The following is a 25874-nucleotide window of genomic DNA, read 5'->3' on the forward strand; positions in this document are numbered from 1 at the left end:
TTTAGAGAGACGGAGGAAGAGATACAGTGAGCGGCGAGGGCAGAGGGGGGTCCCTGTGTTCAGATATTAACTCTCTGCTGTATGTCTTGACATTATAGGAGTGGAGCTGTGATGGAGCTCAGGGCCAGTCTCAAGTCTAGGGGCCATGTGTGACAGACACACTGAGACTAATGACGCTAGAGAGAGGGAGGGGACCCCAGTCTAGAGAGCGAGTGGTTGAGTTGACACGCTCTGCTCACCACGAGCTCATTTTCACTTACCCTTTCTCCCTCCCTCCACACCTCCCTCCGTCCTGCCATTTGGAAAAGGAGAGTAGTGGAAATCGCTCCCCCTGAACCTGTGAAATGTTTTAATGGTACGTCAGGAACGATTGTCACAGGGCTGACACACTCTGAGAGGAAGGGGGGGGGGGAATACAACTGCTGGGGGCTGTGTGTGTGCGTGCATAACACAGCACTGGCAAGTTGGCGGTGGCTGAATAAATAATATGCAATTTCTTTCTGTTATGTTGTCTCAAACATCCGCTAGAATAAATACCGGAGCTCGACATCACTTGGAGACACATGGAGATAGCATTAATTATGGGTTTGTGGAAGACTCACAAGGTTAAGAATAGAAAGACACACACAGACACACACACAATAGAAAGATTAGGAATAGAAAGACACACAGAAAGGAAAAGAGAGTTTAAATGAGTTCAGGAGGCTGTGAATCAGAAAGATATGAATCTTCTACTGATCATAGCGCCCAGCTAAATAGTCTCTTTCATGCTAGACTTAACCAAACATAATCATTTCAAACCTTACTTACATTTGTATACGATCACGTCTCTATTATACGTGAGAATACTTGGGAACAGATTTCTTAAATTAAAATCAATTGGAGCTGATTTCCTGGTGTTTTTACAGTCTTATGTCCAACAATGAACATGCCCCAATTTCTTTAATTATTATAATTTTTTTGCTCAGAAAACTTGGTGGGCATTACATTACATGGACTATGGGTCTGAGCTGCTAGTATGGTGTTAGTGGCTAAAATATGCTGTTTAAACGTTGTCCTGTTCATTCCCCACCTTACATAAAAGGTGGGTGGGAGAAGAGTGGTGTCCCTTAGCTCAGGGTGCTTTCATACGAAATTGGTTTGGAGCGTTATTTTTTCGCGTTTCCCCCCAATTTCCCCCTTTCCGTTAGTTTGGACTGATGTAAAACACTGTCCACATTCGGGAGCACACTAAACAAGACCAAAGTGAAAGTAATATGAAGTTTGGGACAAGTTATGCTTCTTGATAATCATAGATGGATTTAACATGAGCATTTTTCTTCAATAAACAAATTATTTGCATGAATATGTGGCTTTATTTAGGCATTTTAGTTCGTGAAACTAACTGGAACAAATGAAAAAAATTAGAATGTAACAAATCAAACTGATTCGAACTATAGCTCAGAACTATGTGTGAAAACGCCCTTAGTGAAGCTGTTGACAGTGAGAGACTGTAACCCACAGAGGCATTGTAGTACAAACCAAATACACATCCTACCAATTATACCTACTACCCCCTCTCCCTGCCAAGACCTCTATAGGCCCTTTGTGTGTGTGTGTGTGTGTGTGTGTGTGTGGACCTGAATAGCCCCTCCATTATGCTCTAATAGAACATATTTCATGGGGATCCTATCTCACCTGGTAGAACAGGCTGACAAAGGAAGGTGATTAATTGGCTCTTTGAGGAGAGGGAGAGGGAGAGGTGGGGGGGGGAGAGGGCTAGAAAGAGAAAGAAAAAGAGGGGTGGGCAGCCTGTGATGTTTAAAAGGACATTTAATGGTGGATTTAGTAGATAAAAAGAGCCTGTCGTTCACTTCGCTATGGAAAAAGACCTCAGAGTTCACGCTTCAAAAAATAACAATGGACATCTGACGTTTGCCATTTCAGAACCCGCTAATTGTAAAGTATTTCAAATGAATGGAAAAATTAGATTTTATGGTAATACTTTTATAGTGCCTTTCTCTTAGTGAAGGTCTTTCAAATGTGTTAAAGCAGGTATAGAGAAGAAATGGAAAGAGTAGTAGTTATCATGTATCCAGAGCAAAATAAAATAATGCAGGTTTTCAAGTGGGACTGAAGTGTGCACTTGTCTGTTGTAGTGGACTATACTTGATACAGAAATCAATATTATACCTCTATTGAAATCAGTGAACTGAAGAAACCTCGTTGTCCTCATCTGCTTTCTATGGGCTGCCCCCAGGGTGGTAACACATCCTTCTGGCGACCCGGGTGGTGCTCAGTCCTTCTACTTCTTCCCTCACGACTTGGCCAGGCCCCCCCACCACAACCCTTTATTTTTTCCCGAACACACACAACAGAGGTGGGCCCGCACACCGAAAACGAAGAACACCCTATAGGGAGGAGGTCAGAGATCTGGCCGTGTGGTGCCAGGACAACAACCTCTCCCTCAACGTGACCAAGACAAAGGAGATGATTGTGGACTACAGGAAAAAAAAGAGGACTGAGCACGCCCCCATTCTCATCGACGGGGCTGTAGTGGAACAGGTTGAGAGCTTCAAGTTCCTTGGTGTCCACATCACCAACGAACTATCATGGTCCAAGCACACCAAGACAGTCGTGAAGAGGGCACGACAAAGCCTATTCCCCCTCAGGAGACTAAAAAGATTTGGCATGGGTCCTCAGATCCTCAAAAATTCTACAGCTGCACCAATCGAGAGCATCCTGACTGGTTGCATCACCGCCTGGTATGGCAACTGCTTGGCCTCTGACCGCAAGGCACTACAGAGGGTAGTGCGGACGGCCCAGTACATCACTGGGGCAAAGCTCCCTGCCATCCAAGACCTCTATACCAGGCGGTGTCAGAGGAAGGCCCTCAAAATTGTCAAAGACTCCAGCCACCCTAGTCATAGACATACTGCATTTTATATAAACATTGGAGCACAAAAGACTGTCCTTCACCACAAAAGAAGTGTGTACACAGACTGTCTTTGCTGTGTAGCAACTGTAGTGCATACGATAATATTGTGTTTAGGGTTGTGACGGTCATGGAATTTTGGATGACTGTAATTGGCCAGCCAAATGACTGCGGTCTCTGTAATAAACGTTGAATAGCAATAAAACATTTAATATATTTTTTAGATGCACATCTTTTTTTCACCTTTATTTAACCAGGTAAGCCAGTTGAGAACAAGTTCTCATTTACAACTGCGACCTGGCCAAGATGAAGCAAAGCATTAAAAACAACAACACAGAGTTACATATGGGGTAAAACAAAACATAAAGTCAAAAATACCACAGAAAATATATACAGTGTGTGCAAATGTAGCAAGTTATGGCGGTAAGGCAATAAATAGGCCGTAGTGCAAAATAATTACAATTAGTATTAACACTGGAATGATAGATGTGCAAGAGATGTGCAAATAAAGATACTGGGGTGCAAATTAGCAAAATAAATAACAATATGGGGATGAGGTAGTTGAGTGGGCTAATTTCAGAAGGGCTGTGTACAGGTGCAGTGATCGGTAAGGTGCTCTGACAACTGATGCTTAATGTTAGTGAGGGAGATAAGAGTCTCCAGCTTCAGAGATTTTTGCAGTTCATTCCAGTCATTGGCAGCAGAGAACTGGATGGAATGGCGGCCAAAAGAGGTGTTGGCTTTGGGGATGACCAGTGAGATATACCTGCTGGAGCACATACTATGGGTGGGTGTTGCTATGGTGACCAATGAGCTAAGATGAGGCGGAGATTTGCCTAGCAGTGATTTATAGATGGCCTGGAGCCAGTGGATTTGGCGACGAATATGTAGTGAGGACCAGCCAACAAGAGCGTACAGGTCACAGTGGTGGGTAGTATATGGGGCTTTGGTGACAAAACGGATGGCACTGTGATAGACTACATCCAATTTGCTGAGTAGAGTGTTGGAAGCTATTTTGTAAATGACATCGCCGAAGTCAAGGATCGGTAGGATAGTCAGTTTTACGGGGGCATGTTTGGCAGCATGAGTGAAGGAGGCTTTGTTGCGAAATAGGAAGCCGATTCTAGATTTAACTTTGGATTGGAGATGCTTAATGTGAGTCTGGAAGGAGAGTTTACAGTCTAACCAGACACCTAGGTATTTGTAGTTGTCCACATACTCTAGGTCAGACCCGCCGAGAGTAGTGATTCTAGTCGGGCGGGCAGGTGCAAGCAGCATTCGATTGAAGAGCATGCATTTAGTTTTACTAGTGTTTAAGATCAGTTGGAGGCTACGGAAGGAGTGTTGTATGGCATTGAAGCTCGTTTGGAGGTTTGTTAACACAGTGTCCAATGAAGGGCCAGATGTATACAAAATGGTGTCGTCTGACTAGAGGTGGATCTGAGAGTCACCAGCAGCAAGAGCAACATCATTGATATACACGGAGAAAAGAGTCGGCCCAAGAATTGAACCCTGTGGCACCCCCATAGACTGCCATAGGTCCAGACAACAGGCCCTCCGATTTGACACATTGAACTCTATCTGAGAAGTAGTTGGTGAACCAAGCGAGGCAGTCATTTGAGAAACCAAGGCTATTTAGTCTGCCTATAAGAATGCAGTGGTTGACAGAGTCGAAAGCCTTGGCCAGGTCGATGAAGACAGCTGCACAGTACTGTCTATTATCGATCGCGGTTATAATATTGTTTAGGACCTTGAGCGTGGCTGAGGTGCACCCATGACCAGCTCAGAAACTGGATTGCATAGTGGAGAAGGTATGGTGGGATTCGAAATGGTCGGTGATCTGTTTGTTAACTTGGCTTTCAAAAACCTTCGAAAGGCAGGGCAGGATTCGATATAGGTCTGTAACAGTTTGGATCTAGAATGTCACCCCCTTTGAAGAGGGGGATGACCGCAGCAGCTTTCCAATCTCTGGGGACCTCTCTCCTTCGCTCCTGACTGCATGTGCTACCATAGAAATAGAATGAATAGAATTGACATCCTGATTCAATGGACTGGCGGCCATTGCGAGTGTACCCTTAGGCGCAAAGCAGGAAGTAAAAGCAGGAAGTGTACACATGTGATTTGTTAATTCAACTCAACTGACCTTAAACAAAAATGCATTCCATTGCATGAGCCACATCAGTTAACATCATTTGAATGAACATTCTTCATTGCCATGTAAATTATTGCATCACAATACCAGGCAGCCATTGTGAGTGTACCAATGAGTTTACCAGTCAAATTGCCAGGGTTAGAGTTTCCAAGTCTGTTCTATTCATTATATTTCTATATGGGCTGCTGCATTGTGGGGGCGTTGCCTAGGCAAACAAAGACCCGTTTGCTAGTTTCTTGTTTCAGCAACAGTTTCATCACGTTAAGAGTCCATGTTACCTCAGAAACGGACTCAACTGCACGAATGCCCAGCTGTCCCGTATTCAGTCAGCTGTTAATAAAAAATATAATAATATATACACTACCGGTCAAAAGTTTTAGAACCCCTACTCATTCAAGGGTTTTTCTTTATTTCTACTATTTTCTGCATTGTACAATAATAGTGATGACATCAAAACTATGAAATAACACATATGGAGTCATGTAGTCACCAAAAAAGTGTTCAACAAATCAAAATGTATTTTATATTTGAGGTTCTTCAAATAGCCACCATTTGCCTTGATGACAGCTTTGTACACTCTTGGCATTCTCTCAACCAGCATTTCAATTAACAGGTGTGCCTTGCTAAAAGTTGAGTTCTGGAATGTATTTTCTTAATGCATTTGAGGCAATCAGTTGTTGTGACAAGGTATACAGAAGATAGCCCTATTTTGGTAAAAGACCAAGTCCATATGAACAGCTCAAATAAGCAAAGAGAAACGACAGTCCATCATTACTTGAAGACATGAAAGTCAGTCAATACGGAACATTTCAAGAACTTTGAAATGTAAATAGTCCGGGTGGCCATTTGATTAATTGTTCAGCAGTCTTATGGCTTGGGGTAGAAGCTGTTAAGGAGCCTTTTGGACCTATACTTGGCGCTCCGGTATCGCTTGCCGTGCGGTAGCAGAGAGAACAGTCTGACTTGGGTGACTGTAGTCTTTCAACAATTTTTTGGGCCTTCTTCTGACACCGCCTAGTATATAGGTCCTGGATGGCAGGAAGCTTGGTCCCAGTGTTGTATTGGGCCGTACGCACTACCCTCTGTTGCGCCTTACGTCGGATGCCGAGCAGTTGCCATACCAGGCGGTGATGCAACCGGTCAGGATGCTCTCGATGGTGTAGCTGTATAACTTTTTGAGGATCTGGGGACCCATGCCAAATCATTTCAGGCTCCTGAGGTGGAAAAGGTGTTTTCGTGCCCTCTTCATGACTGTCTTGGTGTGTTTGGACCAGGATAGTTTGTTGGTGATGTGGACATCAAGGAACTTGAACCTCTCGACCCGCTCCACAACAGCCCCGTCGATGTTAATGGGGGCCTATTCGGCCCTCCTTGCTCACATTGAGGGAGAGGTTGTTGTCCTGGCACCACACTGCAAGGTCTCTGACCTCCTCCCCATAGGCTGTCTCATCGTTGTCGGTGATCAGGCCTACCATTTACATCATTTAGCAGATCTACCACTGTTGTCGTCAGGAAACTTAGTGATTGTGTTGGAGTCGTGCTTGGCCACGCAGTCATGGGTGAACAGGGAGTACAGGAGGGGACTAAGCACGCACCCTTGAGGGGCCCCGGTGTTGAGGATCAGGGTGGCAGATGTGTTGTTTCCTTCCCTAACCACCTGGGGGCGGTCCGTCAGGAAGTCCAGGATCCAGTTGCAGAGGGCGGTGTTTAGTCCCAGGGTCCTTAGCTTAGTGATGAGCTTTGAGGGCACTATGGTGTTGAACGCTGAGCTGTAGTCAATGAACAGCATTCTCACATAGGTGTTGCTTTTGTCCAGGTGGGAAAGGGCAGTGTGGAGTGCGATTGAGATTATGTCATCTCTGAATCTGTTGGGGCGGTATGCGAATTGGAGTGGGTCTAGGGTTTCCGTGATGATGGTGTTGTGAGCCATGACCAGCCTTTCAAAGCACTTCATGGCTACAGACGTGAGTGCTACGGGGCGGTAGTCATTTCGGCAGGTTACCTTTGCATTCATGGGCAAAATGTCAGTGAAGACACTTGACAGTTGGTCCACCACGCATGCTCTGAGTACACGCCCTGGTAATCCGTCTGGTCCCGCGGCCTTGTGAATGTTGACCTGTTTAAATGTCTTGATCACATCGGCTACGGAAAGCGTGATCACACAGTTGTCCGGAACAGCTGGTGCTCTCATGCGTGCTTCAGTGTTGCTTGCCTCGAAGCGAGCATTAAAGGCATTTAGCTCATCTGGTAGGCTGGCGTCACTTGGCAGCTCGCAGCTGGGTTTCCCTTTGTAGTCCGTAATAGTTTGCAAGCCCTGCCGTGTGTGCGTCTGATACCTCTAAGTGGGAGATTGGGAGAAAATGAAAGGTTGTGCCTTCCTTCTTTCATGTGTGCGTAGGTTTATACATGCCCGTTTCATATGTGCTCCTGTGTTTGCTTTGGCACATGAGAGATGGAGAGGGCTAAAGAGAGAGAGAGAGAGAGAGAGAGAGGGAGGGAGGGAGAGCGAGGCATGGAGAAAGTTATCTTCTGTCAGGTGTGTAGGTGGATCATTCTCTGCTGCCTGTCATTAGTGCTCGCGTTCATGCATGTCGTTCACAGGGGTCACCTCTCACTCACACACACACACACACACACACACACACACACACACACACACACACACACACACACACACACACACACACACACAGCAGGTCCATAGCCACTTAGCTGTGATCTGAGTCACTTAGATGATTGAATACAACTCCGTCACACACACACATCACTCTGCACTTAGGCACTGTACTCCGCCAAAAACATGTTATATAATCAAATCAAATGTAAAAAATGTACATGTGCCGAATACAACAGGTGTAGACCTTACCGTGAAATGCTTACTTACAAGCCCTTAACCAACAATGCAGTTTTAAGAAAATAGAGTTAAGAAAATATTTACTAAATATAGTAAAACAAATACAATAAAATAACACAAAAAAACAATAATGAGGCTATATACAGGGGGTACAGGTTAGTCAAGGTAATTTGTACATGTAGGTAGGGGTGAAGTGACTGCATAGATACTAGAGAAGCTAAATGGGCTACAGCCTAGTTACCCAGACTCCTGTTCTTTACTTTTATTTCTTTACACAGTAAAGACCAGTGGTTTATAATGAGTCTTGTGTGTTTTATATTTGCCACTGTGGTGGTGTTGTTGGAGACAGACATGAAAGTAGTTGTCTGTGACTGGTAGCACAGTCTGTGTGATGAACTCTCATATTTGGGTTTGTTTATTCGTTGCTAATCTAACAGTTATTTGAGGCTTCCAGGAGTTCTATCGCGTCACTGCTGTAGAATATTTTGTCTGGTCTCTTTCCTCTCGCCCATCCTCCTCCCCTTTATCTCCCCCACAGCTCACCCATCTCTTCTCTCTCTCCTGCAGCATGTATCAGAGTTGTTAGCGGTGGTGCGTCTTCCCTTCATCCACCCGTCTTACCTGCTGAACGTTGTGGACAACGAGGACTTAATAAAGACGTCGGAGGCGTGTCGCGACCTGGTCAACGAGGCCAAGAGATATCACATGTTACCTCACGCCAGACAGGAGATGCAGACTCCTAGGACACGACCACGGCTATCTGCAGGTAGGTGTACACACACACACATTTTAAATACTTTATTTGAATCCACAAATCGCATTAGTCGAAGGAATCAAACATTTCATAGGTCATGGATATATGGTTACAGAAAGCACCTTCTCCATACAGCACGGCTGCTGCTTGACAGCTGACACGGAGCAGTACCTTGCTAGCTGCTTTGCCTTTGTCCTATGAAGGCCTGCAATCTGAAGGACACATACTGTCAGTATGTATATGGCCGAGACTCCCAAATATCAGCAATCACATGTTTGCACTGATAACCAAGGCTGTTCAGGCGTGACACGAGGGGCTGGTATTTCAGCAACTTGTCAGAAAAGGCCTGCTCCATGTAGGAGTCAAAAGAGCAACCCACTTCCAAAATGAGCACCTCCCTCTGGCCTCTCCCACATCAATATCTGGCAGATTTGGTGTTAGGGATGGGCGATAAATAACCGTATTTATTAAAATAAGGTATACTGCCCAGCCCTATTTGGTATACAAGAAAACATCAAACCAGCCGCCTCTGACGAGAATGCTTGTGAATATGCACTGATGGTGGTACTGTCTCAGGTCGAAGAGGCAGTCATGTCGGTCATGTCTAACTATGTATAAGTCCTTGCATGAACGGCAACCATTAACAATGTGAATCAGACTCGATTACATGTACCTCTCACACACAAACACAGGCTGTCACATGACATGCAATGGAGAAGGAGCAATAAAGAGCAACTGATTTGGGCCAAAGGAAGAAAGAGAGAAGAAATCAATGACATTTACATTAGATGAAATACTTTGGATAGCATAAAAATATATACAAAAATTGGTTTTCCAGTGATATCGAAATCAAACAAAGGAAGAGTTTGGGTTGTGTGCGAGCCAAGCACAGACCGTGTTACTATGAAAGCTTTGGATGGCTAACCATAAGTGTCCCTGAGGTTTCTGGGCTGAGGAACTCGGGGTGCTTCTACAGTAGGCCCACTACCTAAACATTTCTCTTATTCCAGCCAGCCAACTATTCACTTCACTTCCAACCAGTAATTCACTCTCCAACCATTCAGGCAGTCCCATTCAGTTTGTTTACATCATTAAATCATATATTTATGGAAATAAGTAGCCCTGGACGGACGAAAATTAAATAGCTTTTGGCCGTTCGATTTTCCTGTCGTTCTGCCACATCTCTTTTTGGTCCCCCCTCAATAAAGAGCTGTCTAATTACTGTGTGTGTGTGCCTGTGTGGGTGAGTGAGTGTGCCTGTGTGAAACTTATTAGAGCTTAACACCAACACAAGGCATAACACATTTTCTGCTTGGTAGAGTTAAGGTAATTGCTAAACAAATGTCACTTTCTGGTGTGGACAGTTTACAAGCCTGCCTGCTCCATTCTGCTCAAGGTGTGCGCACACATTCTCTCTCATCGGTAAACAGAAAGTAAATGGTGGTAGTTTAATGGTTTGTATGTTTAATTGCAGAGTGGTGTTTACTACTTTTCATTGGCTAGTGGTTTTCATCTCAGACAAAAAAAAAAACCTCTCTCTTTCACTCTCTCAACTGAGGTCAGAACTGTCTCCAAGAATGCATCCCAAATGGTTCCCTTTTCCATACGGGCCCTGGTGAAAAGTATAAGGAATGGGGTGCCATTCGGGACATAGCCCAGAAAGTAGGGTTCTAGTCAGGCTTGGCCCCTGGTTAGTGTGTGATTGAGTATGGTGTTTGGCTGGCCATCTGGCCATCTGTCTGACTGGGTCTGAGATGCACAGCAGGGCCAGGTCAGATCGACAGGGAGGCTGGGAGAGGCTGCCCTCGAGATAAAGGTCACTTACTCCTAATGGTGAGGAGGAGGGAGAGGCTGCCCTCTAGATCAGGTTTTCCCAAACTCTGTCCTGCAAGTTTTGGTTTTTGCATAACTGATTCAAATAACCAACTCATCAAGCTTTGATTATTTGAATCCGCTGTGTAGTGCTAGGGCAAAAACCAAAACGTGCACCCAGGGAGAGGCCACAGGACCGAGTTTGGGAAACCCTGCTCTAGATAAAGATCACTTACCGCTAATGGTGAACAGGAGGAGGAGGAAGAGATGGTGGATGGGGAAAGAGATGGAGGGAGAGAAGGAGATGAGGGTGGATGAGAGAGAAATAAAACAAATGTATAAGAATTGAGGGAATGCGGTGTCAGAGCTAATGCACAGGGTGGGTGTAAATGTGAGCACATGTATAGACGAGGCACCACCTGAGCTGGGAAGATAAGTCTCAAGCGGAAAAAGAAAGGGAAACGGCGTGATGTCATCCGTGAAACCCCCCCCTTGTTGAGCGCACTCAATCTCTGTGTGTGTGTGTGTGTGTGTAAGAGTCCGTAGACCTATCTCCCTGCCAGCTGTCTCTGGTGTCACAGCAGGAGACCACCACCTACTCTCCCTCATCCCCCTTTCCACCTCCTCCATATCCTCCTCCTCTACTTCCCCTCTTTTACGTCACCACCTCCTGATCCCTTTTCCCTTCCTCATTTTCCTCCTCTACCTTTTCCTCTTCAACCACTTCTTCAGCCTCCTTCCATCTCCTCCTCCTGTTCCTCTCTCGGACACACCAGGTCACGTCGCTGTCTGATCCACCTGCTAAAGAAGCTTGATATAACCTCTGCTGTATAAGATGGCTCTGTGTGCTTATGGGAGCGTGTTTAGTACAGTGTTGACTCTCATAATGACCCATTCACACATCACTCAGGTGACTCTCCACTGCTAATTGGAGACTGTATATGCATGTTATCTTTCATTAGGTATTCTGAGGAACTGAGGGATTACGTTGTGAATTACATCAGAAGCTAGTGCTGTGCTGAAAGTTTGTTGGGTGGATTGTGTTACACACACACGTCAGGCCCCTTCCTCACAGCAGTGCTCAGTGTAGCCCCAGTAAGGAGCCAGGTCAAACTGTTAACTTAGCTCAGCCAAGTGTACTAGCACAAATGAACTGCAATGACACACACTACACACCGCAGTTCTTGGGTCAAGCTATATGCTCATTATCTACACACACCACAGCGATGCCCTACCACACACAGACAGATATACAGGTTAGAGCAGGAGGGAGGTCTGAAATATGAATCTTACCTCTGTGACCATTTGCACTGATTTAAGTTCACGTGCTGCAAGCCCAGCATTTACACAAGAAATGATGAATCCCACACAGACACAGCACCAGCGAGAGAGCCCTCAAACCGCATAGCAGCAGGCCTGAAGGGGGTCAAGGTTTAGACTCACGTTGCTCCAGTCATGGGTTTGGTGTGCCTTATGGTGTGTTTGGTTGGAGAGGCCAGCGGCTGCTTTGAACTGTAGTAGACCTCCAGATGAGCCTGATGAATCAGTAGTCAAATACAGGCATCTTCAAATGTACCAACACACTCACTGGGAGATTTAGCTAAAGGGTATTCTGAGGAAATTTTTGCTAAAGCGTCAATATAAACCAGGGATGGCCAACCCTCCGCCTGGAAAGAGATTTAGCTAAAGGGTAAATATAAACCAGGGATGGCCAACCCTCCGCCTGGAAAGAGATTTAGCTAAAGGGTAAATATAAACCAGGGATGGCCAACCCTCCGCCTGGAAAGAGATTTAGCTAAAGGGTAAATATAAACCAGGGATGGCCAACCGTCCGCCTGGAAAGAGATTTAGCTAAAGGGTAAATATAAACCAGGGATGGCCAACCCTCCGCCTGGATAGAGATTTAGCTAAAGGGTAAATATAAACCAGGGATGGCCAACCCTCCGCCTGGAAAGAGATTTAGCTAAAGGGTAAATATAAACCAGGGATGGCCAACCCTCCGCCTGGATAGAGATTTAGCTAAAGGGTAAATATAAACCAGGGATGGCCAACCCTCCGCCTGGATAGAGATTTAGCTAAAGGGTAAATATAAACCAGGGATGGCCAACCCTCTACCTGGAAAGAGATTTAGCTAAAGGGTAAATATAAACCAGGGATGGCCAACCCTCCGCCTGGATAGAGATTTAGCTAAAGGGTAAATATAAACCAGGGATGGCCAACCCTCTACCTGGAAAGCTAATGGGTCTGCAGGCTTTTTATCAGCTGCTCATCAGGGCCTTTGGTTATGAGGTGTGTTGGAGCAGGGCTGGAGCAAAAGCCTGCTGACCCAGTAGCTCTCCAGGATGAGGATCACCTTATAACAGTAATAGTCATGAAGTAAAAAAACACTCAGTGGAGAGAGCAGCCTGCAGGCCCAGGGTAGTGGAGATATTGGGAAGACTATATGAAGGCTGAAACAAACACACTTGAAGTCCTACATTTGGAATGGTGAAATCTTAATCAGACCTCTGGTTCACCTTGGCCCTTCGGAAGAGACATGAGGCACCACTGAGACAGAAATGAGAACCACACACGCAGAGCAGATCATATGTCATATACTATTCAATCTGTCTATCGCCTTTTGTCTGAAGCACAGACCTAATTCGCACACTGACTTGACTAGAGCCCTGTTTCAGCCAATATAATGTATTCCTCTTTTTTTTTTTTTGTCACCACCTCCACTCCAGCCATTCGCTTGGGAGATGGTACTTGAAATGTGTGATTTTGGAAGGCAATTATAGAGTTTGTTATTTTGGGTAGTTGCGTGTGTGTGGGTGGGCGTGTGTGTGTGTGTTAGTGTCCAGTGTGGGAGAAAAATTAACATAACATGTTTACCTGCTTTGTTTAATATTAATAGTTGACAATTATATACTGTTCTACTAATGCTGTGTTTTTGTAAAGGGATGGTTTCTACTCTAGCTCCCTGCAGCTAGTCTAGGCGTGTGGTCAAGGACATGGGTTTTACTCGAGATAGGGGTATCTGGAGCTGACAATTGATTTATGAATGGTTTGGTGATAAAACCTACAGCATGTATTCCATAGAATGAGTTGGTGTTTGTGTAATGTAAGGTACCAGGGAGAGATGGCTCGGGTATGGATAATGATGAGAGGAACCTTGTCTTGGGGGCCAAACTCTGGTTTCCATACAATAAGAACAGTCTTCATAGCAAATGCTTTCTGGCTGGTAGATACTCCTTTTCTCATATCAAGTCTCACCTTTTGAATCTGCTGTTTGTCATGTAGACTGAGAGGGTGTATCGTGCTATAAAATATATGTGTATTGTCTGTATGTCAGAGCTATCAGCATCACACTTCAGAGTGTGTGGTCGACCAGCCTCACTTGCTACCTTATTAATACGTTTTGAATAAAGTAATATCCTGATTGGTGATTGACCTTGTCTCCTCATTGTTGATTAGAATTTCCACGACACAAGTGCCTGGTTTGAGTGATTATTCAGCCTGGTTTGTTTTAAAGAATCAATGTAGCGTGAGATTACTCTGTGTTACTCTAAAGAGGAATGCAGCATGGTCCGCACTGCTTGAGTATGGCTGAGTCTCTCTCACTCACACACTATGAAGTCGATGCTTGCGAAATGCCTTCATAATAATATCTCTCCCCTTGCAATGTGGAAAGATGTAGGAGAGCGTCGAATAGAAGATTGAGGTGGAGATGTTTGTTTCTTGGTCTTATTGGTGAAATGTTGAACAAATACAAAGTTTTCACATCATACATTACACTGGTAGTGTGACCTCTGGTCTAAATATGTGCAGTGAATATCAAACCCATGGCTGTTGGCATGACGACACAGCTTTCTGACCACTTACCAGAGGATCAAGTTAAGCCATGATGTTGCATGGAAGAGGAGGGGATACTGGCTGGCTGACTGACTTAGCTCAGTTTCTACCCAGAGCTAGATTATGCAGTGTGCACACCACACATACACACAGACCAAATCTGCACATGCAATGATTTTCACGTTAGCAGCCTGGATGAGTGTGATGAATATTGTATGAGGCTGAAGCTGTGGTAGTCTTAGGTAGGTCAAACGGTCACATTTGGCATGGACTGTGTGTGTGGACAGTGTGTGCATGCGTGTGTGCTGGCACAGTTCCTGCTAGTGCCGAGTCGCTGTCCCATTGTGACTGTCACTCAGAGCCTGGCTAGAGTCCCCGCACAGCAGGCCACACACACACTAATACACACAAACACACCCTGAGAATACCCTTAGAGCGCACACATTCACATTGACTCAACCACACACTACCTCATTCTTTGGCAGAATACTCTCACAGCAGGGGCCACACACACTCTGAGGCTCCTGGCCTCCCGATCCTCACCATACCAAATTACCCCCCTGGGAGAGAGCGCATAAGGTGAGGAGGAGGAGGCGAGAGCAATTGGGCAGAGAGGAAAAAAGGGTGGAGTTGGCCTTAGTGATAGACTGAAGAATGAGGGTCCATGAGGGAGATGGGAGAGAACAAGATTGAGTAAAGAAATTAAGAGATTGAGATGAGGGGGAAGAGGAAAAAAAAAACAGAAAGCAGAGGTGAGGGGGATAGATAGAGAGAGCAACACAAATAGACCCAACCAAATCATGAGAAAACAAAAAGAGAATTACTTGACACATTGGAAAGAATTTACAAAAAAACAGAGCAAACTAGAATGCTATTTGGCCCTAAACAGAGAGTGCACAGTGGCAGAATACCTGACCACTGTGACTGACCCAAAATTAAGGAAATCTTTGACTATGTACAGACTCAGTGAGCATAGCCTTGCTATTGAGAAAGGCCGCCGTTGGCAGACCTGGCTCTCAAGAGAAGACAGGCTATGTGCACACTGCCCACAAAATGAGGTGGAAGCTGAGCTGCACTTCTTAACTTCCTGCCAAATGTATGACCATATTAGAGAGATATTCCCCTCAGGTTACACAGACCCACAAAGAATTTGAAAACAAATCCAATTTTGATGAACTCCCATATGTATTGGGTGAAATACCAGTGTGCCATCACAGCACCAAGATTTGTGACCTGTTGCCACAAGAAAATGGCAACCAGTGAAGAACATACACTATTGTAAATACATCCTATATTTATGTTTATTTATTTTCCGTTTTGTACTTTAACTATTTGCACATCATTAGAACACTATATATACATAATATGACACTTGAAATGTCTTTATTCTTTTGGAACGTTTGAGTGTAATGTTTACTGTTCATTTTTTATTTCACTTTTGTTTTATCTATTTCACTTGCTTTGGCAATATTAACATATGTTTCACATGCCAATAAAGCCCTTGAATTGAATTGAGAGCAGGGTTTAGCTGTGGGGTGAAAAGAGGAGGACGGGTCACAGTAGGGAGTAGAACAAGGAGAAACGGAGAAGGCAGAGAGGAGAGGTACAGATGGAGCTGCATTTTCTGTCCAATTGCGAAAGATATTTAGACATAAGAAATACATTCTTCCCCAAAATGATAAAACAGTAAGATAAATGTGAAAACCTAAACGATGATGATAAACTTAAATATCTAAATAAAAATGCTGTGTTTTGGCAGCCATGTTTTTAGCTTCCTGCCACAACCTAAGTGAAAAAGTGTCATTTATTATTTGACTTTTTGTTCTGATAGGAGTCATTAGGAAGTAGTGGGGTTTGAGCAAAGCGTGGGTGTGTTTGTTCCAATGATGCTATTCTCAGCAGGTGGGCAGCCAACCTGCCAGAGTTTACGCCCCTCACCTCTCCTCCTTTCCTCTCATGGTCACGGCACAGGAGAGAACACAAGCTGTCAGCATCTCCGTTATCTCTCCCTACAGCCTACCTTTCCCCCACTGTTTCAGCAGCTGACTGACATCTGCCCCTGTGTGGGTCTCTTGTCAAGGAGAGTGTACTGCGTGCACACACACACACACACGCTAGCAGCTCTACCCGTGATGGGATCTGATGTGATCCACCACTGTCTCACAACCCCCAGAGGACGTTTTGGCTCCATGTTTGGATCTGCTACACATGAACAGTTTCTAGTTACTCTATCAGAGGACAGCGGGGGAGATATGGAGCGAGAGAGAGCCAAGGACAAAGACGGAGGTAGGAAGAGAGATCGAGAAAGAGAGATTAAAAAACATATATATTTTTTGTAAGCCTTAGTTCTACCTCCCTAACAAGCTGAGAAGTGTCTGTTTGACCTCTGAGAGCAGGTGACAGAGGTCAGGGGTCAATAGGCATCCCGCCTCCCGTCCAGATGTTGTGTTCACTAGGAAAAACATTCTGCAAAAACATTCTGCAATTGAAAAACAAAAAGATGAGTCGCTTATCTTGGCAGCTACTCCACCATCCCTGGTGTATGTATGAACCTTCAGGTTGTTATAATGCATCATGATGTAGAGAGAACAAGGATCTAAATACATGCATTCAACCAACACATGTATGTTTCTTGTACATGTTCTGTGTTGAGATACATGGTTGGCATTTACCTCAGTACTGAGAATCACACATTTAGCAATACTGTACTGTATATGAGAAGTATGTCAGCTAAAGTTATGCCTGTAGTTAGTACCTGATTGTTGTGCTGTTGCCACTCTGAATACCACTGCACTCAGCAGTAAATCTATTTTTATATTGCTCTCATCTCATCTTCCTACATATCAAATAGCTATATTGTCACTATTCCCCTGCTTTAATAATCAGTCAGTGTTCATTCACCCATATCTTTGTAGTTACAATGGCAACACAAATTAATATTCGGTAAAGCGTACGTTTGTGGCCCATTTTGTAATTAAACTGCCCTCATCTTTGGAAGAAGCAGTACACGTTTCCATCCATCCTATCCCAGTGGAAGCTGTGTGAGGCAGCATTGACCTCTTCTCTCTGCTCGTCCCACTAAAGCCTTCTGTTCTGCTTTGTCTTTTCACTCCTCGTTCCTCTCTTTTTATCAAAAGCTCTCGCTGTATTTTAACAGCCCTGGAGAAAGACAGGAAAAGAGAGAATAAGGATAGCTGGAGAGCAGCTTTAGTAAAATGATGACCGCAGTGTTTAAAGGGATGGAAGGATGGTGAAGGAAGGAAAGGAGCGGTGGATGGTGGTTGTCAGGGGAACGAGGGAGGAGGAGGAGGAGGAGTATTGATCGAGGAAGATGAGCCAGCGGTTAGAATCCTAGCTATGGAATGATTGAGGAATATATCTCTATCTTTCCTTCTCCCTCCCTCTGTCGAACTGCTGTTGAGAACTAAGATGCCTGGAGAAACATGTGGCAGACGGCCAGTGTGTTTGTGTTTTGGATCACTGGTGTTTTTATACAGCGTATGCTGCCACACACAACCACAAACACTACACATCACTAGCATCTTTATACAGCGTCTGCCGACAGTAGTGTGTGTGTGTGTGTGTGGAGATGAGGCACCAGTAGTGTACTGAACACCATGGTTGAGCACTGAACATGGAGAGAATACTTATACTCGATGAGAGATCTCTGATCAAAACACACACATGGGTGAATGGATGTGCTGCTCTGAATGAGATGAGACCCAGAATTAAAATGCTGTTGTGTTTGCAGTGCTGCTGTTCTTGAATAGCCACACATTGATTTAGCGTATTGATTTAGTAAGGGTTTGAGGCCATGCTGTGAGTCTCACTAGCACAGAGAGAGAGGTGATGTGCTATCTATGGGAATGGAGGGGGGGGGTAAGAGATAGATAGTGGGATTAAAGTGTTCTCTGTGGCAATGGAGGGAGAGACTGAAAGAGAGCGAGGGAGAGAGAAAGAGAGAAGGTTGGAGATAGGAGTGCTAGCTGTGTGAATGGCAAGTGAGGGATGGAGACAGAGTTATCTGTATTGGTAATGGAGAGGAGAGTGCTTCTGCTGCTGCCTAACAGATGGCAGAGAGATCAGTCTAGATAATTGAGTTATACTTCCCACTTTACACACTACACTTTCCTGCACCAAGAGGAAACTTTGGCAGTTTGCATTTTGGTTTTTGCATATCCCTGAGAGGCTATTGAATTGGAAATACAATACAACAATAAACAAGGCCTGCAGTCTGCTAAATTGAAAAACATCTGAATCCAAGTTTGGTGTCGTCTGTGGACTAATTAGAGCCATGTCCATCACCCAAAAGGAATCGTCAACAACCGTAGTCTCACCTGGCCAGCCTTCCAAAATCCTGTTTAGTACGTGAGAAACCTGGGCTTCCGACTTCCGAGGCTAAAATAACCACAGCCCATTTCTGAAACTGATTTGCCTGTGATCTATGATGTGTCTTAGGTCATTTCCCTCCATTTCTCCCCACACAAATGGACTAATTATTTGTTACAAACATTGCTTGAACCGAACTATGATGTCGCTAGTCCCTGTGCTATTGCAGGATCCTAACTATGCTATGACTATTTACATTTCATTGTAAATAAATACCACCAATTATTGCACCTGAACCTCCGAATCAGTCAACAGTTGCTGCTCCAAACCAACTAACTAGGCTCCCGGGTCCTCATAACAGAAACACTGCTCTAACGCACTCACAAAAACAACAACCTCACCGTATGATGGATTCTGCAAACATTTGTTTAAAGAGTTTCTTTGTCTCTTTCCTCCTCCCATCCCTCCCCCTTCTCTACCCTGTCCTCATCTCTCCCTCCTTCCTACCCCTTTCCCCCCCTCTCCCTTCTCTCTCCCTCTCTCCCCTCTTTGACCCCTTCACCCTCCCTATCCCTCTAGGTGTGGCGGAGGTGATAGTGTTAATAGGTGGTCGTCAGGCCATCAGTATGAACCAACGGTCTCTGACGGCGGTGACATGTTTTAACCCTCAGAACAGTAAGTGGTTCCCGTTGGCCAGCCTGCCCTTCTACGACAGAGAGTTCTTCAGCGTCATCTCAGCTGGGGACAACATCTACCTGTCAGGTAGGCTAACGACGAGGACCCCCCCCCACACACACACACACTTTCTCACATATATATACATTTATATCTGTATATCCATACATCCAGTGTAAAGTTTTACCATTAACATTCTTCCTATTATTGTACCCCTATATTCCTCCAGAGGTCTCTGTTCTCTCCTCCATTCTATATTCCTCCAGAGGTCTCTGTTCTCTCCTCCATACTATATTCCTCCAGAGGTCTCTGTTCTCTCCTCCATACTCCATTTGTGTATACTCCTATACAGAGTTGTGTATACTGCTATACAGAGTTGTGTATACTCCTATACAGAGTTGTGTAACTCCTATACAGAGTTGTGTATACTCCTATACAGAGTTGTGTATACTCCTATACAGAGTTGTGTATACTCCTATACAGAGTTGTGTATACTCCTATACAGAGTTGTGTATACTCCTATACAGAGTTGTGTATACTCCTATACAGAGTTGTGTATACTCCTATACAGAGTTGTGTATACTCCTATACAGAGTTGTGTATACTCCTATACAGATTTAGACCTTGACGTTGGACTGTGAAACAGAACACTAGGAACGCTAAGATAGAATGTTCCCCCCTCTCTCATTTCCTATAAATGTAAATGTGTGTTGGGCCAATGGACCTGGCCTGTGTGTGTCTGTGGGGAGGCAGGCACTCAGTGGGGAAATCAGCAGTGTGCAGTAGTACTAACCAGGGCTGAGGACTGGGTGTGTTCCTGCAGAGAATGGATGAAATGTCCACTCTGTTTGCTGCTTTCAAACCAAGCTAGGTAATGCTTGTAACAGTGAGGGGTTGAAATAAGGGTGAATATGCAGGCATGGTGTCTTGGTGGTGCCTTGTTACATTTGCCCCCAGGTCATAACGATTCCAAAATTACTTATTGGGAACCTGTAAATTTTTTTTTTATATCTGCATATTTTTAACATTGGTTACATTGTATATGCTTTTTATTTAGTAGGTGTTCGAGTCAGGTGTAATGGTAGCTGACGAGTGTATTTTATGTGTGTGTTTCAGGTGGGACAGAGTCGGGTGTAATGGTAGCTGACGTGTGGTGCTACATGTCTCTATTGGACAACTGGAACCTGATGTCCCGTATGACGGTGCCTCGCTGCAGACACAACAGTCTGGTCTACGATGGGAAACTCTATACCATCGGAGGGCTGGGCGTGTCAGGAAACCTGGACCACGTAGAGAGGTAGGACACTGACACACCTGGACATGTGCTTATCGAGTGGAAACAACTGATAAAGTGGCTTGAGCTTTTGATGCTGCTAGTGTAGCAGTAACGGAAACGATGCTATGCTAACAAAACATGTTTGTAGGTGCTCTAGGTTGAGGGCAGAGCCAAAATAAGAATATATGTTGTGACACAGGTACAATGAAGGACTATTCCATTTAAGTCTGACATCTTATGTAGGCTATACTTATATTGAAGTTATTTTATTTTACTTTAGCTTTTTCAATAGAGCCCCTAATGCATAGATCTCCCTTGCCAGAAGGATGGCTATTGTCTGTATGTCCCTGTGTGTGGAACTGTCTTGAGCTGTAGAGACTTTCCCCTTAAAGGACAGTTAATGTCAAACTTTATTATTGATTAGTGGGTCAAATCCATTTGATCAGAAAGCAACACTTCCGTCCACAGCAGTGCAACAATGAGACTGGAGGGCCTATGAGGAGATGTGAATGGCAGTGGTAAAATGGCTTAATATTTTGCTGCTCTCCACACACACACGGTCTCGATCATGTGCTGCTCTGCGCTGGAGAGATTAAATTGAGCAATCAAAATAACATTACAGAATGTAATATAACAGGCCGCTGCTGCTCATTACAGAACTGAATGGATCTCCCAAGCCTTTCTCAATGCAACAACACACACACACACACACACACTGAAGCCTCTCTCAATGCAACAACACACACACACACCGAAGCCGCTCTCTCTGTGTAACATCGATCCCTCAAATGGAATCATCTAATTTGATATGTCTCCATAACGCTGCCATGCTGTGTCATTAAGACTGAGGCTGGCTGGCTGGCTGGAATACTGAGCCCTGTAATGGAAACGCATTTGATTCCTCTGCCTCCAGTCGCAGCTCGTAATTGCAAACCTAGCAGTGCATCTCAGCGTTTACAGCCAAACAAAGCAGTGATATATGCGTGTGCGTGTTCGGAGACCCTCAGCCAGTGTCCAATATCTTTCTCTCATCCTAAAACTGTCAAAAGGTTCTGTTTGTTATCGGGGCACTCGAGAAAGCAGTGGTAGAGGGGCAACTATTTGTAAGGAGTTGAACAGAGTACTATGAACTACAAATGGGTGTACAGAAACAGCAGGAGTGTCTTGTCTTATCTGAGTGGTTGAAATATTGGTGGACGAAATGTCAGACTTTATGTAGAAAATGGGGGTGATAGGGTATAGTAAGTGTTGCTGTGTTGGTTTTCACAGCGTGTGGACAGAAGTGTGTCTCCATGCTGCAAGGCATGTAATTGCTCCCCAGGTGGCCGAGAGCTCCTCGTCTGAGGGATATTTATACTCCCTGCGTCGCGCACGCACGCACACACACACACACACACACACACTCAGCCATTTACACACCCAGTGTCGTTAAGAAATTTATAGTAATTTCCTTCCAGTATGGCTGGGCCAGCAAAGCACATGGATTTCTCATCAAAACAGCATTAAAACATGACAGGACTTTAACCTCAGCTCTCTTAAGATTTCTCACTGCCGTCTCACAGGTGGTCTTTCATTTGCTCTCTAGGTGGACATATGGTAGCACAGTAGGTCTGTCTGTTGGTGTACCTGAGTTTCCGTTATGAAAATGTGGTGCCGGACATTTAACGGGCAGCATTTTAATTTACATTGGGTGCATAACCTGATTAGGGCATCCACCCACGGTGCTCAGAAGGACAAAAATCACATTTATATTATGGTCATTCATATTAACAGAACATGAATGTCGAGGATGCAATGATGTGCGGTCCTTCTTACAGAATTCTGAAGCGCACTTTGAAGATGTTAGAACACAAACGTTCAGGTTTCAAACAATTAAGTATGTGTTTTCAAAATGCATACTGCCTCCAGCTCATTGCAAAGTAGTGTGTGACGCCCTGATGAAGCCTCCCTACCGTTGCCTATGCATTTGCTGTTTGAGATGATGTAGCAGCAGCTCTTGCGCTGACGGACAGATTTTCTGCTCTGTATGCTGTACGCGTGTGATAAATAAGATACATTACATGACCAAAAGTATGTGAACACCTTCTGGTTGAATATTTCATTTCAAAATCATGACCATTAATATGGAGTTGAACTTTGCTGCTATAACAGCCTCCACTCTTCTGGGAAGGCTTTCCACTACATGTTGGAACATTGCTGTGGGGACTTGCTTCCATTCAGCCACGAGTATTAGTGAGGCCGGGCACTGATGTTGGGCCATTAGGCCTGGCTCGCAGTCGGCATTCCAATTCATCCCAATGGTGTTCGATGGGGTTGAGGTCAGGGCTCTGTGTAGGCCAGTCAAGTTCTTCCACACCAATCTCGACAAACCATTTCTGTATGGACCTCACTTTGTACGGGGGCATTGTCATGCTGAAACAGGAAAGGGCCTTCCCCAAACTGTTGCCACAAAGTTGGAAGCACAGAATGTCCCGTGTGGCTCAGTTGGTAGAGCATGGCGCTGGCGCTTGCAACGCCAGGGTTGTGGGTTCAATTCCCACGGGAGACCAGTACGAAAAGAGTATGAAAATGTATGTGCTCACTACTGTAAGTCACTCTTGATAAGCGTGTCTGCTAAATGATTTTTAAAAAAGCCCTTCACTGTAACTAAGGGGCCTAGCCCGAACCATGAAAAACAACCCCAGACCATTATTGCTCCTCCACCAAACGTTACAGTTGGCACTATTTCGCAAGGGGATTTTTTATTCTCCTGGACAATAGGCCGGTGGCAATTTTATTTATCGGCTTTTCTCTTTTTTTACCGGCTAACGGAAACCCTGACATGCACATACATGTACAGTAGGTCTGTCTGGTGGTGGCCATCCGTCATTAAAATGAAAATAAACTCCCCCACACTGCGCTTGCGAGGCTGGTTATGGCACACATCAACTACATCATCCCAGACACCCTAGATCCACTACAATTTGCATACTGCCCGAACAGATCCATAGACGACACAATCTCAGTTGCACTCCACACTGCCCTCACCCACCTAGATAAGACCTAGATAAGAGGAATACCTATGTGAGCATGCTGTTCATTGAGTACAGCTCAGCGTTCAACACCATTGTCCCCTCCAAGCTCGTCAGCAAGCTTAGGACCCTGGGACTGAACACTTCCCTCTCCAACTGGATCCTGGACTTCCTGACGGGGCCGTCCCCAGATGGTGAGGGTAGGCAACATCACCTCCGCCACGCTGACCTTCAACACGGGGAGCCCCACAGGGGTGTGTGCTTAGTCCCCTCCTGTACTCCCTGTTTACCCACGACTGCGTGGACATGCACCACTCTAACACCAAGTTTGCCGACAAGACGGTGATAGGCCTGATCACCGGTGACGATGAGACAGCATACAGCAGTGGTGTCAAACTCATTCCACAGAGGGTCTAGTGTCTGCCGGTGTTTGTTTTATCCTTTCAATTAAGACCTAGACAGACCTAGGTGAGAGGAGTTCCTTACTAATGAGTGACCTTAATTCATCAATCAAGTACAATGGTGGAGCGAAAAGACGCAGACACTCGGCCCTCCGTGGAATGAGTTTGTCAAGTGGCCTATAGGGAGGAGGTCCGTGACCTGGCATTGTGGTGCCGGAACAACAACCTCTCCCTCAACGTCAGTAAGACCAAGGAGCTGATCTTGGACTACAGGGGGGCGAGCACGCCCCCATCCATGTAATAATAATAATAATATGCCATTTAGCAGACGCTTTTATCCAAAGCGACTTAGTCATGTGTGCATAAATTTTTACGTATGGGTGGTCCCGGGGATCGAACCCATTACCCTGGCGTTACAAGCGCCATGCTCTACCAATTGAGCTACAGAGGACCACAGATGTACACTGCTGCTACTCTGTTTATCATATATCCTGATGCCTAGTCAACGTACTTCCTATACATATCTACCTCTATCACTCCAGTATCCCTGCACATTGTAAATATGGTACTGGAACTGACTGACTCTGTATATAGTATGCTTACTTACATTCTCCTGCTCTTCTCATTTCGTATTTTTATTTTTGTCTGTTTTTGTTCAATTTTTTAGTATTACATTGTTATTGATTACTGCATTTTTGTGTTTAGAGTTTGCGAGAAAGGCATTTCACTGTACTTGTGCATGTGACATTAAAAACTTGAAACTTGAGTGTGCATTTTGACAACATTTCTGTCTTTCGACCTACGCCAGTTCTCCATCCATGGTCCATATTGTGGTTCTTCACAGCGTTATTTTGTAAGGTGCAGTTTTGTTGTGTTTTTGTCAGCGGTCTATCTATCTATCCATCTGTTTCACATAGGGCAAATTCACAGTAACAGAATGCTGACAAAAACATCACAAACCGTTATTCTGTTACCAAACTTTGCATCTGCACTGTTTTTCAAGTAAATGTTTTTGTAAAATGTTCTGCGGAAATCGTTAAGTAGTGCATAGAGTTGTATGGTTTGTTTAACTTTGTAATCATTGGTTTTTGTTTGACATACATTTTAATGTGAAAAATCTGAGTTTCCGCAGCATTCTGTTACCCGTGGAATTGCCCTATAGTGATGTGATATAGTGATGTGTGAGTGGCTGGTTCAGTGTACAGTATGCCCTAGCAGCAGCCTGACTGACTGGGCCTCTGCCCTGATGCTCTGCAGCCACAGTTGATATGCTCCACTCAGGCTCTGATTGGCACGGCTGATTGAGGTTTGTTTACAGGCCTCTCTCCCTGTGTGTTTGTGTGTGTGTGCACGCATATGAGTGTGTGTGTGTCTACCCGTCTCCATCTCTGTCAAGGCCTTAGCCTCGGCGCCTCCATCTGGCCATGCCTCCTAATTTGTGGCCTGGCCGTCTATCTTGCTCTTGGTTTCACGGATCTTAACCGTGAAATTCTCCTACATTCACAATTATGTCCTCAATCAGTCTGTCAGTCTGTCTCAGGGCTGCTACCTTTTTATACCAGCCCAGCAGGAGACCACATCAACAGTCTATAGAGGGCTGCCTCTGACTCACTCATATTATAACAGCTATTCTACACACCCCTCTTAGTAGAATAGGAATGACTGAAGTCCGTACATATACAGTGCATTCGGAAAGTATTCAGACCCCTTGACTTTTTCCACATTATGTTACAGCCTTATTCTAAAAAGTATTAAATAAAACATGTTCCTCATCAATCTACACACAATACCCAATAATGGCAAAGCGAAAACAGGTTTTTAGAAATATATGCACATTTTGGAAAGGCAAACACCTGTCTATA

The 25874-nt window shown here is 44.8% G+C and overlaps 1 protein-coding gene and 1 non-coding gene across 4 annotated transcripts in view; both read left to right on the forward strand.

Moving 5' to 3' along the window:
* Window positions 1–25874, forward strand: part of LOC121548727 (kelch-like protein 29) — a 371638-nt gene that overhangs the window by 311708 nt on the left and 34056 nt on the right. For all 3 annotated transcript variants that reach the window (XM_045210180.1, XM_045210181.1, XM_041860268.2), the window contains 3 exons: window positions 8488–8686; window positions 19229–19411; window positions 20441–20621. In XM_045210180.1, coding sequence (XP_045066115.1) covers window positions 8488–8686; window positions 19229–19411; window positions 20441–20621 — 563 coding nt within the window. The remainder of the gene's footprint in view (window positions 1–8487; window positions 8687–19228; window positions 19412–20440; window positions 20622–25874) is intronic.
* trnaa-ggc lies at window positions 23069–23148 on the forward strand. The gene is given in 2 exon segments: window positions 23069–23106; window positions 23113–23148. It is a non-coding gene; the product is annotated as a tRNA-Ala (tRNA).

The sequence above is a fragment of the Coregonus clupeaformis genome, chromosome 33 (assembly GCF_020615455.1).
Source record: "Coregonus clupeaformis isolate EN_2021a chromosome 33, ASM2061545v1, whole genome shotgun sequence".
In the NCBI taxonomy this organism is placed as follows: Eukaryota; Metazoa; Chordata; class Actinopteri; order Salmoniformes; family Salmonidae; genus Coregonus; species Coregonus clupeaformis.